The sequence below is a fragment of the Tenebrio molitor genome, chromosome 1 (genome assembly GCF_963966145.1).
Source record: "Tenebrio molitor chromosome 1, icTenMoli1.1, whole genome shotgun sequence".
Taxonomy (NCBI): Eukaryota; Metazoa; Arthropoda; class Insecta; order Coleoptera; family Tenebrionidae; genus Tenebrio; species Tenebrio molitor.
In genome coordinates, this window is record NC_091046.1 from 43,054,694 (window position 1) to 43,074,063 (window position 19,370).

Sequence of the window (19,370 nt, forward strand, 5' to 3'; positions counted from 1 at the left end):
TCCTTTCTCTTTTACGATTCCAACCTTACAGACATTCTTTCACTTAATACATAATTACAAAATAATTTTCTTTCACAAAAACATATATTTTTATTTTTTAATTATCCCTACTTTGTTTTTTAAATTTTATTTTTGTTGTTACTATTTACCTCTCGTATCAACCCATTTTCGTTCATTGCAATATTTCCTTTTGTTTGAATTTCTTTTTTCCTATTTGGACAAGGCATAAACAACATTTTTCTCCACGAAAATTAAAGAATGAATGCATTCTTGTTGGATACTCAATGAAAGAATGATATCAATTCCACGCCCCGTGTTAGAATAAACTGAAATTCACGAGTGTTGGCCAATCACATCCGTATTTTCATTCTACAACGGCAGATCGCCAAACGCATGCGTTTGTAAATAATAAGTCGTGCATCGCGTACCAAAACAAGGCACAATTTTAATTGTCAAATGTTTAAAATCAAATTAAATTCAGTCTTCAAAGATTGTTTTTTCTTGGTACAGTCAAGGAGAAAGTATAGTCTTCAACTCGCATATAATGGCTATTATTCACTCGGATGATTCCACCACTTGCCTACGGCTCGTTCATCCTCTTGAATAATAATAGCCATCTTTATACGCTCATTGCAAAACGTTCTATTTTTCTCCTCATGTTTTGTCACACTTACACATTTTCTTAAAAAAGAACCTTCAATTTATTTTCGTTTCTTTAGTTTTGTACTCTTTAATTCATTCATTCATTTTTCTTTAGTTTTCTCTTTCAAAGATTATATCCTTTATTGTTTTTAGATTTCTGTTATTTGGATGCATTCCTATTTACGTAATTTTCTTACGTTTTCCGTTTTTACCTGTTAGTTGTTTCTCCTCTGATGTACCCTTTCATCTTGTACGAGTACTATTCCGGACACGGAATCTTAGCCAACATGTTTTAGACATTTCTAAAAAAAAATAATGTAAATCAAACATTACTGTCATTAATAAATGACAATTATTAAAAATCACTTTGAAGTTTTTCTTGTGACATCAAAAAAGCAGGAAAATGGAATTATCGAGTCAAAAGTTGGGTTATACATCGATATTATATAAAACTGAATGTCTGTTTGTTTGTATATTTTGTATGCAAATCTACAGTTTTACTCCGATCTTGATGAAATTTTGTACACTTGATCTTCAAAACAAGAAGAAAATTACTGTCTACTTTAATTTTACAAAAACCAACCCCTACTACCATTTTCAACCCTGTTAAGAAAAAAAGACAGTTTTTTCGAGTTGGAAATACCTTCACCTTCGCCGCTTCACCCCTATTTCATCCTCTGAGTATATCGTCACCTTCGCCGCTTGACACCCACAAAAAGCAACCCCTATTATCATTTTTAAGCCTGTTAAGCACAAGAAAAGTTTTTTCGAGTTGGAAATCGGGTTTGCATGATATGTTCAGGTGTCATAGTTACATTTGGTTGTTTATAAAAGTAGCAATTTCGCAAAATGCGTTTGAATCATTGTGTTTTATCGGAAGATGTCTTAAATGAAGCAGAACAAGATTCAAATAACTTAATACCGGAAAAATCAAAAGGAAGGTATCTGAAATCAAACGAGACAATCACACAATAGGAAGATCTAAATAAGGTTACAACTGAAAATGAAAGTGTTATGTTGGCGTATTTTCATGAATTGGTAAGTGATCATAGTGTTAGTTTCTTATCGTATTGATCTTTTTGTTTATATAGTCGAAGAAAAAAGTAGTCTACAGTAAAGTTTTAATTATTCTTCGTAAAAAGACAAACTTCATATTGAAATTACTGCGTTTATCACAATACATGAAAGTAGAAACATAATTTTAAAACATTCTGAAATTTGCGGGCGAAGCCGCGGGTAAAAGCTAGTATTCAATAAAGTCCAGTTCACACATATTTGTCAGTTAAATGTCAGTTGTGGACAAGATTCCGTGTCCGGAATAGTACAGTTAATTTCAAAATTATAGAGTAGGTACACCTAATTTTCTACAGTGTAAAATGCAATTTGTCAATGATCAATGAAAACGCAAAAGTGCTCATTCTTTCCAAATTAGAAAAAGGGTGGCCGATCCGGAGGGTAGCCCAGTATTATAACATCGAAAACAGCACCGTGTAGAGGATAAAACAGACTATATTATGCTACTCTAAAATATCACCGACGTTTTATGTTCTCAAACTTACCTAACCTGTATAAAAAAATATGACGTTCAAATTTCAAGAAGGCATATTAACTTTACTCGCTCAAATTTTCTGTTGCAACTTTTTGATTATCATTTATCAACGTTTTCTTTGTTTCTTTGGTTTCTTTAGGTGCTTTCTTTTTTAAAATGTTTATCCTATGAATATTATTAGATCTAATGAATTGAGTATTTTAAAATTTATTGTTTTCTAATTTATTGATTATTCTGTATTTTATCTATTCATACAATTTTCTTCTTCATCTATCTATGATTCTCGCTTAAATTAATCCTTGTCCACTGAAACCTAAAGATCCTAAATAATTTCTCTTCGCACACCGTATTACATGTTTTTTTTTTACCTTTTCACTTCTCTCTTTTTTTATTTTATTGTATACTACAACACTACAATTTCGACCAAGTTTCTTCATTATATTTTTTACTTTTCTAAATCTCTTTCTCTCCAGAATATTGAACGTGTAATCTTTTTCTTATTGTATCTCTCTCCCTTATTTTTTATTTTATGACTAATAAAACACTTTTTAACTTCTTTCTGTGCACAATTCTTTACCCAAAAAGCTTCTCACTGATTTCTGATACTCATACTCGTATACTCTCATTTTAATCTTATTTAAATTTATTCCCTCATTTTCTCTTTTTTGTTTCTTCGTAAAAACCCTACATTATCCACAAAAAATTATTGGTGTAAAGAAGTGTACTCTGACAACCAGAATATAACACAAAGAACGCAAACAGTTCCCTCCTTCTTCACATTTTTCCGAACCCACTAAATAAATTTTGTATTATTGTTAGAAATCTTAGGACCGCATTTAATTCAACTCCCAATGTTCGCCTTTCATTTCGATTGTTGACTCTGGAGCGGGACAAGTCGGCACTGTTTAATTAATAAAGTCCCAAAGAAACGCATTCAGTGAGCAGGGAAAAATGAAAGATAGCGCAGAAAAAAATAATAGACTTTCGTTCCGGCGATACCTTTTATTTCCCCCGTTATTGTGTTCAACTATTGTGCGCGAATTCGATTTCTTTTTTCAGTAGAACAAGCCCATTGTGTCGCGAGCGCCTCCGGAATAACATTCCGGAGATACAGGTAAAGAATCTGCAATAAGCTCCATTGCAACCTCCTCAAATATCAGATTAATTAGGATTGGCGACCTTCAAGTTCTTACACCTCCCGGCGAAGATTGCTTCGCTTTTTAAGGGCGAGATTACTGTCGACGAGGTCTGAAACATTCCCACCACGTCTGGGAAATGTGTTTGCTTTCTTATCCCTTATCTCAACCCAGATTCCTTCCCCGTTTTTGATTCCTTGTTAACAATGTTATTTACTCCACATCCGGCTCTATTGATTCTTTCATGGCAATTCACGGTTCATTGTCGACGGCACATTTCGCAAAATAATACCGATTTTTCTTCGGTTCGCTTGAACCCACCGGGTCCTTCCGCAGCCTGAATTTCGATAACAACCCCATTCGTAATTTAAAATTGGACCAGACGGTTAAAACCCACCGACCGAAATGAAGAAAAGTCGTTGAAACGGTGCTTTGGTCGTAATTTGCTGTGCATTAAAACGAAACGTGTCGAGTTTGTCGGAATTTCAGACGGAACTTGCATCTGAACATGATGATGTTCAAAAATAATTGAAAATCAATACTTACCTGTATCTAGGTGAGTGCTTATTGGTTAGGGCCGAATTCCTCCTCACTACGGAGACTAAAATTGCCAAATAATAACCGCGCCAGCTTTGGGCTAAATTCTGATGTGTCGTAAAAGCTCCAGGTTATTTGCAAAGTTTGTAAAGTGAAAACGGCGGTTAGCATCTCCGAAAAACTAGAAACAGACATCAACTCTTTAAGGCGTCAGATCGATTGGTCTCGAGTGTAAAAATAATTGTGCTCGCTAATAACAGTTCGACTGTAAACATCAAAGGAAATTTGGATAACACCTCGTTAACAGAGCTGGAAACGCTTTGCAAAGAGTGTGTTTACAGAGCGGGCGGAGTTGAGAGTTTTGTCTTATTCATGATTGACTTAAACGATGAATTTATTCCAGTTCGTCTGGGAGTTGCTCGCTTGGGTGTCGAAATCTGGACAATCCGACGTACATAACGATATTTATTAGAAATATATGGTATATACAAAATTAATGTAATACACAATAGGCTAAGCTTCTCCAATATTGGTATAATATGTACACAAAGAACGCTGAAAACACCTTTGACATAGAGCTGGTTGGTTGCACTGCGAATACGTCGAGGAACTCGAGGACCACTGCAACAGAAACACTTGGTTAAAGAAGCTCCTGCGTGATGCATAATGTCAGGAAAACAGCGACAGTTGTGCATTACAATTAGCGGAGTGTTGCGTTGAGTACATATTTTTACAAGCCAGATAAATCGTGATAATGGATAAATTGCATTTTTTCCAACTATCAACGAATAAACAAATTGACTTGTGGCATGGACAAACACGTTTAACCTAAAAATGCTCGAGAGATGTGGAGTGCACAATGGCGTCTCAGGATTTTACGACTGCGGAATATATTTCTGCTAAAATGGTTTAAAACGTGCGTAGAATATGATGGAGTTGGTTTTGTTCGGTTAAAAATGACAAGAAAGTGTTGATATTTGTATCACCGCGTGCGACGCCCATTTCAAATAATATTTGTTGTGGTATGCTGTTCCAAGCACGGTTGATATGTCCTACAGTCTCGAGCGGATATTTGAAAGTCTGTTTAACACAGACTCATGCATATTTCAGCAGTCGCTAGTTTAAGATAGAACACGGTTTAATTAAAAGTTTCGGTCTCATGACAGGGTGAGTTAGAATTGCTTGTTGAACCGTTATCACCGGCATCGCAATAATTCAGGGGAGTTAGACAAAAAACGTCATTTTAAAATGCCTTGACAAAATCTTGAGTCTATTGTTCAGATGTAACAACTCGAATAATAGCTATTTATGTAACAAGTCTATAATGTAATGCTTTATTGGACGAGTCGAGTTTATGGACGAGCGAGCGCAGCGAGCGAGCTCATAAATAGATGAGTCCAATAAAGCAGCATTATGGACGAGTTGCATACAATATTTTATGTTCGACTGCATTATTTGTTCAAATTACAAAAAAATAACAGTGACATCTATGAGATAAATATAGAATGACAGCAGGTTTGCGACTTTATTTATTATAGTAGTATTTATTATTTGGAATAATAAAAAGTAAACAAAATTAAAAGTTACCTATTTTTAAAATTTGCACAAAAGAAACCACATTTTTTCATTTTACAATTTTATTTCTACACTCATGAACCAACAATATGCCGTGTTGCTACGTATTTTTGCACAGCCACATCTAACAGCACAAATTTCAAACGCGATGAACCAAAAATTTAAATCTAGTTGGTAATTAACTAGAAATTTACCTTACCGTCTTGTTTATCGGACTAGTCCGATAAAGTGGTAGTTTATGGCCTCAAAATAACATCATAAACCATCTATATTTGTCACAGTCGAACATAAAACGTTTTATTCAATGAAAAATGCAGAGAATATGGAAAACATGAACTGTTAAAAATAACAAAAGAATTTAATCTTTAAAATCTTACTATAATTGTTTTTTTTTCTGAAACAATAGTATTATATCATTAAGAGTAGAAGTGAGTCTTTTTGTGGCTAGCCCAGAGATTGAAGACCGAAACGCAGTTGAGGTCGGCAACTGGCGCCTCTATGGAGATACACAAAGGCGCGATTTTCGGCCGCTTGAAGATAAATATCATTACAGAGTTAGAGTAGAATTGGTTTGAAAACTTGATGAGTCGTAATACGTTGAGAAGCATTCCAGTCAGATGATGCTTACTGAAAACAGAAAATACTACATTCTGACTCTGCTAAGCCAAAGAAAACGTGTTGCAGTAAGTTATTTCAAGCATGATGAAAGCGAACATTAGAACCCCAGAGGTATTAACTTTACACATTCTTTACATTTCAGTAACGATTTCATTTTTAATTGTACGGATTTAAAAAAATTGGACGCTCCTAATAAGAATAATATCTCGAATTAAAATCTCCTTTTGATGTCTCTTCGTGACAATCTAATTTTCTCGTAATGATCTTGATTATTTACAACGTGACACAAGTTATAAATGACCAGATACACAATAAATGAGTCGGGAAGTCGAGGGTTGTATTAATGACGCTCACCGCCCAAGTTTCGCCATAAAACAGCTGTTAAACTTACCAGATTACTCTGTAATTTGCATCACAGGGCGGCGATTCTTCTTCGGCGATCAGCCTGGTCCTGACAGTCACAGCAGGCGAGGTGTAAACCGCTTCGATATTGGCAACACTGGCACCGGCTTTGAGTAACTACTAGAACTAGAACGTACTCTCCCAACTCCCGACTATTCTGAATCTTGCTGTTGCTTTGCACTCGAAGCGCCACTCACCTAGACGTCCCTCTGGCTGGCAGGACTCTTTGAATTCCTTGCAGACGTTCTCGTTGAGCCAGGCGTATAAGAAGGGGTTGTAGCAAGTGAAGGACATAGCCAAAGCATGGATTGGGAAGAAGCTAAAAGGGTAGTACTCCCAATTGCTGGTCTCGTGGTAGAAGCCGTTAACGAAACTGATGGCGTGGAGGAGCAACCACGAGACCAAGAAGATGACCACCACGATGATGATGCTTGGGCTCTCGGTCGCCTTCCTCCTTGATGACCTGCATGGTGGTGGTGAGGCCTCCGAAGATCTTGCTCCACTTCTCGCCATATCAGTTCTTGAAGTACCTTGGTAACGATGCATGTGGAGATCTTCATGTGCGAATGGAAAGGATAGATGATGACGAAGAACTAGTCGATCGCGATTGACATCAAAGTAAGCGTCGACATATAAACACTTGCTCATTTACGGTAGGGCACTAGATGACAGATTACATTTCCGAACACCCAGTTGTCAAGGAAAGGGTGGAGCGGGATGAAGGGCACGGCGAGCACACACAACAAGATGGCAGACAGGGCCAAGTTGGTGATGAACAGGTTGATCACAGTCTGGATGGCTCCTGAACGCGACATAACAAACTAGGACATTACCGAATATACCTAACACGAATATTGTGGTGTGAAGAAAGTCGATTGCACTAAAAGTGTTGTGAGTCGTGTTGGCGCTTCTTGGTTCCATTCTTCGTTGGTCGCGGTGCTGTTGTTGCAATATTCCATCACACTTGTTCTTTTAATATCACTTAGATTTTGGAGGGCATGTTCTTACTGTGTCTGTGGTTTACATTTTATTTAAGGTAGTCTAAGGTTTCACTCACTTTGCGATCCTTTCTGAAAGGTGAATATAGAAAAGAAAAAACACTCAATTAGTAACAGGACAAGATAATTTCCAAAACAAATATTTACGGTAACGAAACAAATCATAATTCTTAAAACTGTAAGAAAATAGAATGCAGATGTACAGGGTGTCTTAAAATTATCGTATTCCGAGTTCGGGGCTTAGTAGGGGACATCCTGTGGCCAAGTAAAAATGTAAAAAAAAAAAATTGCTGTCACTTTGAAAAAAATATCAAAGTTGCCAGTATTTGTTCAGAAGTACCTGATTAATATTCTAGCTATGTTGTACTTTTATTTTTTCGAGATAAAGCTGTTTTTTCGAGAAATGTCTTTTCATTTATGTTTTAATATTTTACATAATCATCCTCACCATATTTCAAAATGAATATATATTTTTTTATTTGAAGAAAACATGATGAAAAGTTTGAACCTTCAGACCCATATATCTTTGTAACCCCCCCCTCCATATTTTTTATTTTATTTTTTCGAGATTCCTGAGATTTTTCCCTACAAGACCCCCGACTTGGAATACGTTAATTTTGCGACACCCTGTATATTATCGTAATACCAAACAATCTATGTCACATCGTGTCATGGTTCATATACAGTGTGTGTCACAAATGGGATACCATGGTATATCAGTTTCAGCGCATATTTCCCCTTGTACAACACGAGGTAATAACCAACTATTACATAGAACATTATATCGGGTGTTCATTTAAATTTCTCCTCAAAGTTGGCTTTGAAGAATCTATTGTGAACGCACCACCCGCCCGTGTGCAGAGTAAAAACACAAACAACGCAAAAAGTGAGGTTAGATTTACAGCTGATTCGTGATTACTGCTCTGTAATAGGTGGTGCGTTCACAATCGACTCTTCAGCGCCAACTTTGAGAGTAAATTTTAATGACTACACTAACTACATTAGAAGAGGAGCTCCAGACATCCTCCTATATGACTTTTCATATGTTTTCTTTTTACTTTGAAGATATTCATTTTTTTTTCTTTTGGATGATTTTAATAACAAAAGTAAATACAAGTTTTTATTACATTTAATGGATGCGTGCTCTTCGCTGCTTGACGTCGTAAAAAACAAACAACACAAGAATATTTCGTTTCTTACATTTATGCTAATTTACCTAAACAAATTACTGTATTTGCACGCAACTCGCGATTACCTCACCAATTTAGAAACAATTTTTTTTTCTATGGAATTAAAATCTCTTTTTGATGTCTTCTCGCCGTAACTAGCTAATTTTCCCCTGAGGATCTGGATTACATGTAACGTGACACAAGTTATAAATGACCAGACGAACAATAAAAATAATAGTTAAGAAGGCGAGGGTTGCATTAATGACGTTAAGCGTCCAAGTTCCGCCATAAAACAGCTGTGAAACTTACCAGATTACTCCGTAATTTGCATCGAAGCATCGTAGGGCGGCGGTTCTTCTTCGGTGATCAGCCTGAGCCTGACAGTTTCAGCAGCCGAGTCGTAAACCGCCCCGATGCTGGCAACAGTGGGGGCGGGACTGGCATTTGGTACTAGAATGTTCTCGACTTCGACGCTGTCGGTTTTGAGTGGAGGCGGCGTCGACTTCCTCTCGCGGATGGAGGCGGCTCTGTGCACCCCCGACTGCAGAAGTGACTCCTGCTGAGTCTCGTTGTTGCCGTTGCAGGTCCTCTCCGATCGCCAGTTGCCGAGACGTCCCCCGGGGGGCGCTCTCACGGTGGCGGAGTCGCAACAGGGCAACACCTGTTTGAACTCCTTGCGGAAGTTCTCGTTGAGCCAGGCGTACAAAAAGGGGTTATAGCAAGTGGAGGACATGGCCAAAGCGTGGACTAGGAAGAAACTGAAAAGGTAGTACTCCCAGTTGCTGATCTGGTGGTAGAAGTCGTTGACGAGGTTGATGGCGTTGAGGGGCAGCCACGAGACGAGGAAGATGGCCACCATGGCGATGAGCATCCTGTTGGTGCGGCGCTTGCGCTCCCTGTCCGCCTCCTCCTTGCGGGAGTTCTTGGAGCCGGGCTTGCTGCGGGCGCGGTCGTTCAGCTTGATCGAGACGCAGATGTAGCAGAACTTGATGATGAAGAAGGGAAAAACGAACTGCATGGTGGTGGTGAGGCCGCCGAAGATCTTCCTCCACTTCTCGCTGGGCCAGTTCTCGTCGCAGTAGTACTTCACCTCGGCGCCGAGATCGGTGCTGTTGCCCTTGAAATGCATCATGTAGATGCCGTAGGGCAAGGTCACCAAGATCGAGAACAACCAGATGACCACGATGATGACGATGCAAGTGGAGATCTTCATGCGCGGGTGGAAAGGGTAGATGATGACGAAGAACCGGTCGATCGCGATCGACATCAAAGTGAGCGTCGAGATATAAACACTCGCTCCTTGAGCGTAGGGCACTAGATGACAGATTACATTTCCGAACACCCACTTGCCCAGGAAGGTGTACAGCGGGGTGAAGGGCACGGCGAGCACACACAGTAAGATGTCGGACAGGGCCAAGTTGGTGATGAACAGGTTGGTCACAGTCTGCATGGCTCGGCTCCTGAACACGACGTAGCAAACTAACACATTACCGAATATACCTAACACGAATATTGTGGTGTACACCATGAAGAACGTCGACTGCACTAAAGTGTTGTGGATGATGTCGTGGGTGGTGTTCACGCTTCCTTGGTTCCATTCTTCGTTGGTCGCGGTGCTGTTGTTGTAATACTCCATCACACTTGTTCTTTAATATCACTTTAGATTTTGGAGGGCATGTTTTTAGTGCGTGTTCGTGTTTTGCATTTTATTAGCGACAGTCTACTGTTTCACTAACTTTGCGATCCTCTCTGAAACGTGAGTATAGAAAGAAAAAACACTTTCATTAGTAATAGGACTAGATAATTTCTAAAGCAAATATTTACGGTAACGAAACAATCCATAATTCTTAAAGTGGAAGAAAATAGCGTCGAGATAAATATTACCATAATACCAAACAAACTCTATTTCGAAGTGTTGTCATGCCATTGTTTATATACAGGTGCGTCACAAATGCACTATCAAAACATTCAAATTACATTTCTCACTCAGTAACTCTACTAATCATGCTCAAGTATGTTTCAATTTGTGACCTTCAAGGTTATCAAACTTGCAACCCATCTCTGATACCCCATTTACTTCTTGTAAGTTCAGTAATAGTACAGTAAGAGTGAGGAAGGCAAAGCTTTCGTTCACGCGAATTGCGTGTTCGATGCAATTCAAGTGAGCGAAAGCAGCCTTACTCTCAAGTCCTCCTTAGAAAGTTAGTCTGTAACTTTTTAAATAAAATCACTTTTTTGGACGCATCTGTTGCAATGGAAAAAAATAAAATACAAAACAACAACAGGAAAGTTCGGTAACGTCAATAAAGTGGTCGTGTGCACGTTGAGGAAATAGATGATGAAGAGTTATACAGTGCATTTTTTTTAACTGTTGCCATAGGGAATTGCATGGTAAAACTTATACCCCCTGTTAACTTTTGTTCTGATGAAAATATTCAAACCATTTTTGGAACAAAGTTGGAAGATTTTTTAAACTATCGGATAGATTACAATTCAATATCCTAAACTGTCGAAAAAGTTGTGAAAAAAATATTTGTACCACGCCGGAATAATAGTACGTCGAGCGGCCGCCAGAATAGCGTCCTTGTCGGCTCAACCCGCTCAACCAGCAACTGCCTATCCCTACTTTTGATTTTTGTCAGTTTCATTTAAAAAATAAATAGCGAGATATTCTCGTGACTATGATTAAATTTCTTTATAAAAAAAACAAAACGTAAAAACGTTAACGCACAAATAATTCAACAAATTAACAGAAATTATCAAAGGAATTGTTCGAAATGTTTTTCTTCGACTATTTTGTAAATGTCGCACTGTAATGGAATTTGGTCAGGTGCTGGTTGAGCCGACAGGGACGCTATTCTGGCGACCGCTCGACGTATCTACTATTATTCCGGCGCGCTTTAAATTTTTTCACAACTTTTTCGACAGTTTAGGATATTGAATTGTAAACTATCCGATAGTTTAAAAAATCTTCCAACTTTGTTCCAAAAATGGTGTGAATATTTTCATCAGAACAAAAGTTAACAGGGGGTATAAGTTTTACTATGCAATTCCCTATGGCAACAGTTAAAAAAAACGCACTGTATGTTCCTGATGATGTTCTTGAGGAGGCAAGTTCCGAGAGGTACCAAATGTTGCCTAAGAAATCAAAATTACGTTATCAGAAAGAGTTTAAAAAATTATGGGTGAATGAAAGACAGTGAGCGAAAGTGAAGTGAACGAAAGAGAAACCTTCACCCACTGGAAAACTATGGATACAGACTCACTTTCTAGGGAGGTATCGAACAAAACATTTTTTTCTAGTGTCAAAAATTCAAAAAAAGCTAAAGCTACATTTTTCATTTCCCACTATTGTTTTGTCTTGTCATAGTTAAGGTCTTTTTTGCTTTAATTCTCAGCATTTTTTCTGAATCAGATAGACGAATGTAATCGAATTTAATACATAACTGAAAATTTTAAATATTTTTGGAATATTTTTAATTTTTGACAGCTGAGGTGCTGAGGTAAGACAAACTTGAGGGAATGAAAAACGTTTCACCTTTCAGAAAAATGTGGACAACTTTTTTCGGATTTGAGTTTGGAACGTCCCTTGATGCATTTTGAGCAGTCTTGTATCACAGCTAGGTATTATTTACCTCTGTAGGTATTTTCTCACCGAACAGCATTGTCAATGGCTGTTAATTAGTCAAAACAACAAAACGGAAAGAAAACAGAAAATAAAAAGTACTCACACATATATTTCAAGAAAATTAACACTCAGATTGATCCTAATTCTTACCACGGTTCGAACAAGTCCTAACCAGTTTAAATGGACGGGATAGTTACAGGTTATATTCTTGAGTTTGAGGAATGGGTTCGGCAATCGGTTCACGTGGTTCTAAGTGTTTGGCCGGTGACGTGTACACGGTGGAGTGTAAAAGAGTGTCTAAAGTGCGTTCGTCGCCGTTACAGTAGCGGTTGGTGGCGTTGCGCAGGATGCACGGCAAGATCACCTTGAACTCCTTCCTGAAGTTTTCGTTAAGCCACGCGTACAAGAACGGATTATAACAGGTAGAGGACATGGCGAGAGAGTGCGCCAAGAAGAAGAACAAGTGAAAGTACGACTCCGGGTCGAAGATGTAGTAGTCGTTGACGACATTGATCAGATTGAGGGGGAACCAACAGATCCCGAAAATGGTGACCATCGCGATCAGCATCCTGTTGGTCCTCTTCTTCTTCTCCTTGTCGGCCTCCTCGCGGCGCGCGCTCTTCGTGCCCGGCTTGGACTTGGCGCGCTCGTTCAGCCGGCGCGATATCCTCCAGTAGCAGTACCAGATGATGCAGAAGGGGATGATGAACTGCATGACGAGGGTGAACAAGCCGAACGCGATCTCCAGGTTCTCGTACGGCCAGTTCTCCTCGCAGACGACGCACCCGGACTCGGCCCGCACCTCCTGCATGCACACCCCGTACGGCAGGGTGATCAGCATGGAGAACACCCAGATGCCCAGAAGGATCAGCAGGCAGGTGTGCAGCTTCATGCGCTGCCGGAGGGGGTGCAGGATCACGAAGAAGCGATCGACGGCGATCGCCGTCAGGGTCAGGGTCGAGATGTAGACGCTCGTCGCCTGAGCGTAGCCCACCAGATGACAGGTCAGGCTTCCGAATATCCATTTCCCCAGGAAGGTGTACAACGGGGTGAAGGGGACGCACAGGACGCACAACAAAATGTCGGACAGCGCCAGGTTCGTTATGAACAGGTTCGTCACCGTTTGCATGGCCTTGTTGGAGTAGACGATGTAGCAGACGAGGATGTTGCCGAACAGGCCGAGCAGAAAGATCACAGAGTACAAGATGTAGAAGACTATTTGGACTAACAGGTGGCTGATTATGCCGACCTCCTGACACGAGCCCGTTATGTTATTTGTCGTTGTCGATTTTATGGCCTCCGTTGTATTTAACATTGTCATTGTTTTATGTTTAATGTATAAATCACAGTGAAATTATTTTTCTGAAACAAACATGGCACTTTATTATGGCTGATCAGACAGACACCCACCAAATACACCGAGCGGGGTGACAGTGCTACCAACTCGATAACATCTCAAGCAAACACATCTTGTGGACAACATTAAACAACGCACCTGTTTATGGTATCTTATCTACTTGGACCGTTTATTTGATCCATTAACGCGGACCATAAATTTCTACCATCAGATTATTTAAGAGTTTCACATTTTTAACATTTCACGCTGTGCCATCAAAAGTTTATTTGCTCGCGAAAAATAAAAGTCCACTCGTAGATTGATTTATAGAGACTTCCGTCAGAACCATAAATAACAATTACTTATCTATTTTAACTGATCACGAGAAATTTCAACCGGTTTTTTAAAGTTGGCTCCACTGGACTGCAACGCAACGATCGGTCCAGCGGCCAAAAATACATTGTGATACATCTAACCTAACTTTTTTTTTACGTAGCGTTTAATTTTATCTGTTACAATTGTTGGTGTTCTAATGTTGATAAGGAATATTTAAATATCAAATTAACATCTCATTGTGAAATCTACATCGATAATTTTACATTAGAGTTTTTATAAAAGCCATAACATTTATTTTCTATGGCCATAACCTGTGCCATAACCTCAAATTGGACAGGATAGTGTGATGGAAAGGAACTCGGCGTTCAAGACGTTGTAGAATTGACTTAAATCAAGTAAATAGGTCTCGAATGGCTTTAAGTTCGCTCTAAATTAATTAAGGTAAGTAAGTAACCCAATTAACTAAATGCTGTGAATTATTAAATTGCACTGTTATAATTGTTGGAATTATCGATCCTTCTCTACACAGATAAGGAAGTGTGTTTTACGCAAGGATAACATAGAACGTCCAACAAAGTCCTTTGAGGTTGTTTATGAATTTTTTTTAAGTTAGGTTAGGTTCAATTTTGACATTTTGACCGTTGGAGAGACTTTCTCTACGGATGCAAACTTTACTCAATTATCTACAAGAACTTGACAGCTATCGCCATTATTTAGACAGTTACACTCCTGTGTCAATTTACGATTGGACTTTTAATGATTGCGATAAATTATTACATAGAGCCGTGTGAAAATAATTTGCGACATTTTAGTCTCGGATGGTGCAGAGATACAGTCTGTTTAACACGATAGAATAAAGGAAGTCATTTATAAAAAGATAAAATTTTAGGCACGTGTTCTTAAAAGTATTCTGACAAAGATAAAACGGTTTCCCCTTTTCCCAACTAAAGTTTCGCCTCCTGTTCGTAAAGAAGTGATAAACTTGATTCCTTAAGAATATCCGAGCCCACCTCGCGATAAAGATGTAGCTATACAGTGGTTTTCAATAAAAACTTTCTAAGCTTAATGTCTCAGGAAGCACGAAAGGTGAAGGGATGAATAAAAATCTACATTCAACGGTTGCAATCATGATAGTCTTGCGATATCTTTTTTCAATTTCCTGTTCTGCTCCAACCTTGACCTTCACATGCCGTTTCAAAAAGAAAAAAGAGAGGGAACAATTGTCAATAAAAAACCAAGTCGAAGGTTCAAGTTTAAAAAGTTGATTACAAAAGTTCACAATTACTGTTTCAAACTCGTTTCAAGAAGGAAAAAAGAGGAACGAGTTCGCAAAAGAAATCAGTGTTTGGGCAAGGGTGGGCTTTTTTTAAAAGCACGAATTACACGTTGATAACGTATACTGTGGCTTTTAGGTAGTCCCATAATAATTCAATGGACTTAGATCAGGTAGTTTTGACGTCCTGTTGACCTAATTTTCCGACCCACCCAATACCTACATTAGGAAGTGCGTTATCCAATTAAAATTAATTTTGGAAGCGAAGCTCTATATAAAAATTCTTTGATGCAGTGACATATTGACTTTGCACACTAAAGCAGCCACACAATTTGTGCTTCTCGATTCTAACATCCTCCAATTTTCTCCCAAACGCGAAACAATCAATCTTCTTTATTTATATGTTTAGAGGTTGGAAGCCGAGTCGGTTATTTTCGATTCGTGAAAAGCGAAACTATCAAGCTTTCAAGCAAGTAGTTTTTTAAAAACATCTTCCATAATCGATTCATGTCGGGGTAAATGATGGAAACATTTCAGAACTGATATCGTAAGAGCTTTCGTATGGACTTCCCCCAACTTGAGCATCAACTTGTCAACATAGTTTTCAAGTTTTCCACAAATTCTGAGTTGAAAGAGACAATTCTAACCCCGGGCTTGAGGAGGAAAAGATCACTCCATTCCGCTCGTTTGCTATCGGCTGTTTTCAGCAGTAAGAATTGAAAATTGTTTCTTAACAGCAAAGTAGGAAGATGCGGTTAAAGTCAACTCAAATATTGCAACGCTGCTTTGCTCGTTTACGTTTGCTTCATGCGAAAAATATTTCCAATTAATAACATTTTGCTTACAAAGTTTGCACTTGATGAAGCTCTTCGATGACTACACTAAAATGTTATGTAAAGTTTGTTTGTAAATCATTTTTTGTGTAAACTAACTCTCAGTTGGTTCGTTCTGACAGACTTTGAGCCAAATTTTATCTTTTTATAAATTATTTGCGCCAATCAGTTTGACTGTTCTAAATACAACAATCAATCAAACTTTTCCCGCCAGGTTGGTTTACCAAAACTGTCTCGTGAGGGATCGTTCTAAATTTCTTTTCATGTTAACGCGCAGTTTCTGAAGGAATAATTGAAAAATAAGCCAAAAAAGAATTACGCCGATTCAGTTAGTTTAACCGTTGCGGATACGACGTTTGTAAATCTCGAGCGACAATTCTAGGAGAAAATAATTTCGACTAATAAGTTTATAAAAATTCGACGAGGACGAGGAAGTTTTGTATTTGGCGGCGCTCCCTAGCTTTTATTGTTCCATTATCGTTTATTATAAGCCATTAGGAACCATCACAGTAACATTTACACTAACCATCAAGGCCGACAATAACTTCACATAATCCAATATTGAAAGAATAAAGTCTGCAATAGTGGAGCAAATTGGAAGTTGCGTCCTTGCACCTCGCCTCCAATGATTGGAGTATTAAGTCCGCGGTGAAATTAAATTGTGAAGAAAAGTCGACAAGAGTGTTACAAACGTGGATAAAACCCGAAGCATCTGTTTCTTTTCAAATAAGCCAATAATCACACTGAACTAGGCAAACATTCCTGATCCAACTCGTCATGTGCGTTGTCGCCGCTGTTTATTATGCTTTCCGAGAAAAGGAACGGAAATTTTCCACATCGATGACTCATTTACCAAAATTTGGGAAAATCACGATTTTATTCGGACGCGATTACGATAGTTGGTAGCACTGTCACGCGAATTCAAATGACACTAAACAGAAGGCAAAAAGCTGTAGTTTGCACGACCCCCAATTAACATCGGTGAAGAACCAGACATTAATCAGCAGCGGTACAAATGCCGCCCCCGTCACCACCACCAAAATAAAAACAGGAAGACAGAACAGGAGCTAGGTCCCAGTCTAACGTCAGAGGCCGCTTCTGTAAACAACTTAATCGCCACAATATTTACAGCAGATGGCTGCGATAGCGTTCCCGAAGACGTAGAGCCACGAGGGAGGCTTGGAGGTGCAAAACAGGTTGTCGCGCACGAGGGCCCCAATTAATCCGCAACGGCTCTAGGTCTCCGGGAGTGGTGCACAAGACGACGAGTGACAACAGCAAGGAGGCGTGGGTCGCCATTTTCCCAACTTATAGCGGGTCCAGTGAGAGTTTCCGGCTTGGAAGTAAATCGTCACCTGTTGCAAGTCTTGTTAGGTGTTTATAACTCGACGTTATAGACACGACAAGAGGCAAAGAAGTCGAGGGCAGTGCAAAGAATTGGCGTCGTTCGACGGCTCAATCGGTAACAAGTGGCACAGGACAAATCTAATAACGCAGCAAGTAGCCAATCAACAGAGCTGACCAGAAATAATTTATAGGCGCCTGGAGGGTTATTGATTGGGATGATCGTGCGGCCGGTTTATTTAATCAAAATATCAAAGGAAGTTCAAGGATTATCCGTTCTTACGCGCTTATTAAATCGTGCTGCATTTCCGCTGTTTGCACAGCGCGGTTGGCAGACCTGGCCCTCCCACCGGGAAGGATAAGAGGCTTAGCCTAATTGCGGAATATGCCTATGCACACAGCGGTCCTAGTTGCGCGATTGTGGCGCCCCCGTTGTGGCGCGCAATTCGAAAAATGCGCCATTAAAATTCAGGCGATCAAAAATTTTCCGCTGTGCTGCTCGGCCTGCCCGGTCTGTTGATTAAAGCGATGCAATTTTAAACGGCGGAATTTGCGAAACAATATCCGGAGTGGTCCGGGCTCGCCGTGCTTTTGCATTTTATTAGTGCCGTTTTCCGCGCGAAAAAACGGGGGGGGGGATTTGATCGGCGACTTTATCGCGGCCGCGTAGGTGCAAGAAATTGCCGTTTTGAATTTTAATAACGCGATCCGTGCCACTCCTAGTAAATTTTTTTAACGCGGCCGGAGAGAGTTGCAAAATTAAAATTCGACAAATGGGCAGCTTTGATCGGCGTCTAATGAACAAACTTTTTGTTCTTCGCGCCCAAGGGGAAGTTGGGGCGAGACAGGTGCTTCCCCGGCAGATTTTTCATTTCGGCTGTTTGCGTGGAGGCTCGATCGCTGGCGCGTTTCAATAAATTTTTATGACAACGAGACGAGGCGTCCCACCCCCGGGCCATGGGTTCAAATTGGACGAAAGCAAAATTTTATCTGAAACGCGAAATGCATCGGTTTGTTGCGTGGGTGCGGTGCCCCGTAATAAAACCCATCCACGTCGAATAATTTGCCATTTTGAAGAATAAAAGAGAAACTAAGAACGCGCCGGCGATTTATCGATTCCACTTTTATTTACATCATCACCGACGGACTTATTTTTATTTAGCCAAGAAAGCGTTTATTTATAGCGGTCGTAAAGCACAAGTGCATCATTATCGCACCACGCCTAATTTTACCGGTTGCGTAAGGGCCAAACGAAAAATGGTAAGTTCCGCGGTCGATGCCACCCCCAAAGCCCCGCTAATGGGGAGCGAGTGAAACAATAATGAACGGGCAAATAGTCACGCTGTGGGACACGTGTGTCGACAAGTGCGATATTGCACGTGCCATTTTATTACCGTCAGGGTGACAGTCGAGTTGATAATTTGTTCTGGCGCTGGCTCCAGTCGACCACTTCATTTTACATCAATTTTCTGCCATTACGCGGTGCAAAAAACACAACGTGAAGAGGTCGAGTGCTTCGATAAGTGGCTTTTATGGGACAACTGCAGTTTTACAGTCGCGTCACCATTTTGAATTTCAAACGGGCCACGCAGATATCCCAACAAAAAGAAAGAAAGCTGTCTTCTCGCGCAAGATGTTGCACGGTCGCACGCGGCGGAGGTGCAACGCGATGCATGCAATCGAAACTGCCGGGGAAAAAATTTAATAAAACATTCGATTCATGTCGGATTTTCTGGTAGGAAAATGTTTCTGTAATAAATTAAAAATATTTGAATTTATGAGTCTCGACTAGATTTATTTCCTTAATATTTTACGATATTTTACATTTGCAACGTGTGTCATGAAATTCGTTCTCGGCGTGGAGCAAATTTATTAATTCTCTTGCTCCAGCCGAGAAAATTGCTAATTTCTCTCCCAGACAGTTACCATTTTTTTTAACGAAGACACTTGTTTTCATTTCTCCCAAGAAGAGTTGCACATTTACAAGATTTTCA

The 19,370-nt window shown here is 39.5% G+C and overlaps 2 protein-coding genes and 1 pseudogene across 12 annotated transcripts in view; 1 reads left to right on the forward strand and 2 right to left on the reverse strand.

The window, feature by feature from the left end:
* Nucleotides 1-19,370, forward strand: part of LOC138133353 (uncharacterized) — a 175,259-nt gene that overhangs the window by 59,439 nt on the left and 96,450 nt on the right. The gene's annotated exons all lie outside the window — the stretch shown is intronic.
* LOC138133272 (neuropeptide Y receptor type 2-like) lies at nucleotides 6,449-7,274 on the reverse strand (annotated as a pseudogene).
* LOC138133240 (prolactin-releasing peptide receptor-like) overlaps nucleotides 7,387-19,370 on the reverse strand; it is a 59,635-nt gene continuing 47,651 nt past the window's right edge. For 2 of the 7 annotated variants that reach the window (XM_069051100.1, XM_069051092.1), the window contains exons 2-3: nucleotides 8,936-10,375; nucleotides 7,387-7,529 (exon numbers count right to left, since the gene is read on the reverse strand). In XM_069051100.1, the coding sequence (XP_068907201.1) occupies nucleotides 8,940-10,262 (1,323 nt within the window). In that variant the 5' untranslated portion in view covers nucleotides 10,263-10,375 and the 3' untranslated portion in view covers nucleotides 7,387-7,529; nucleotides 8,936-8,939. Of the gene's footprint in view, nucleotides 7,530-8,935; nucleotides 10,376-12,357; nucleotides 13,617-19,370 lie in introns of those variants that run through there. The other 5 variants (XR_011160293.1, XR_011160294.1, XM_069051110.1 and 2 more) reach the window with 4 other exon arrangements.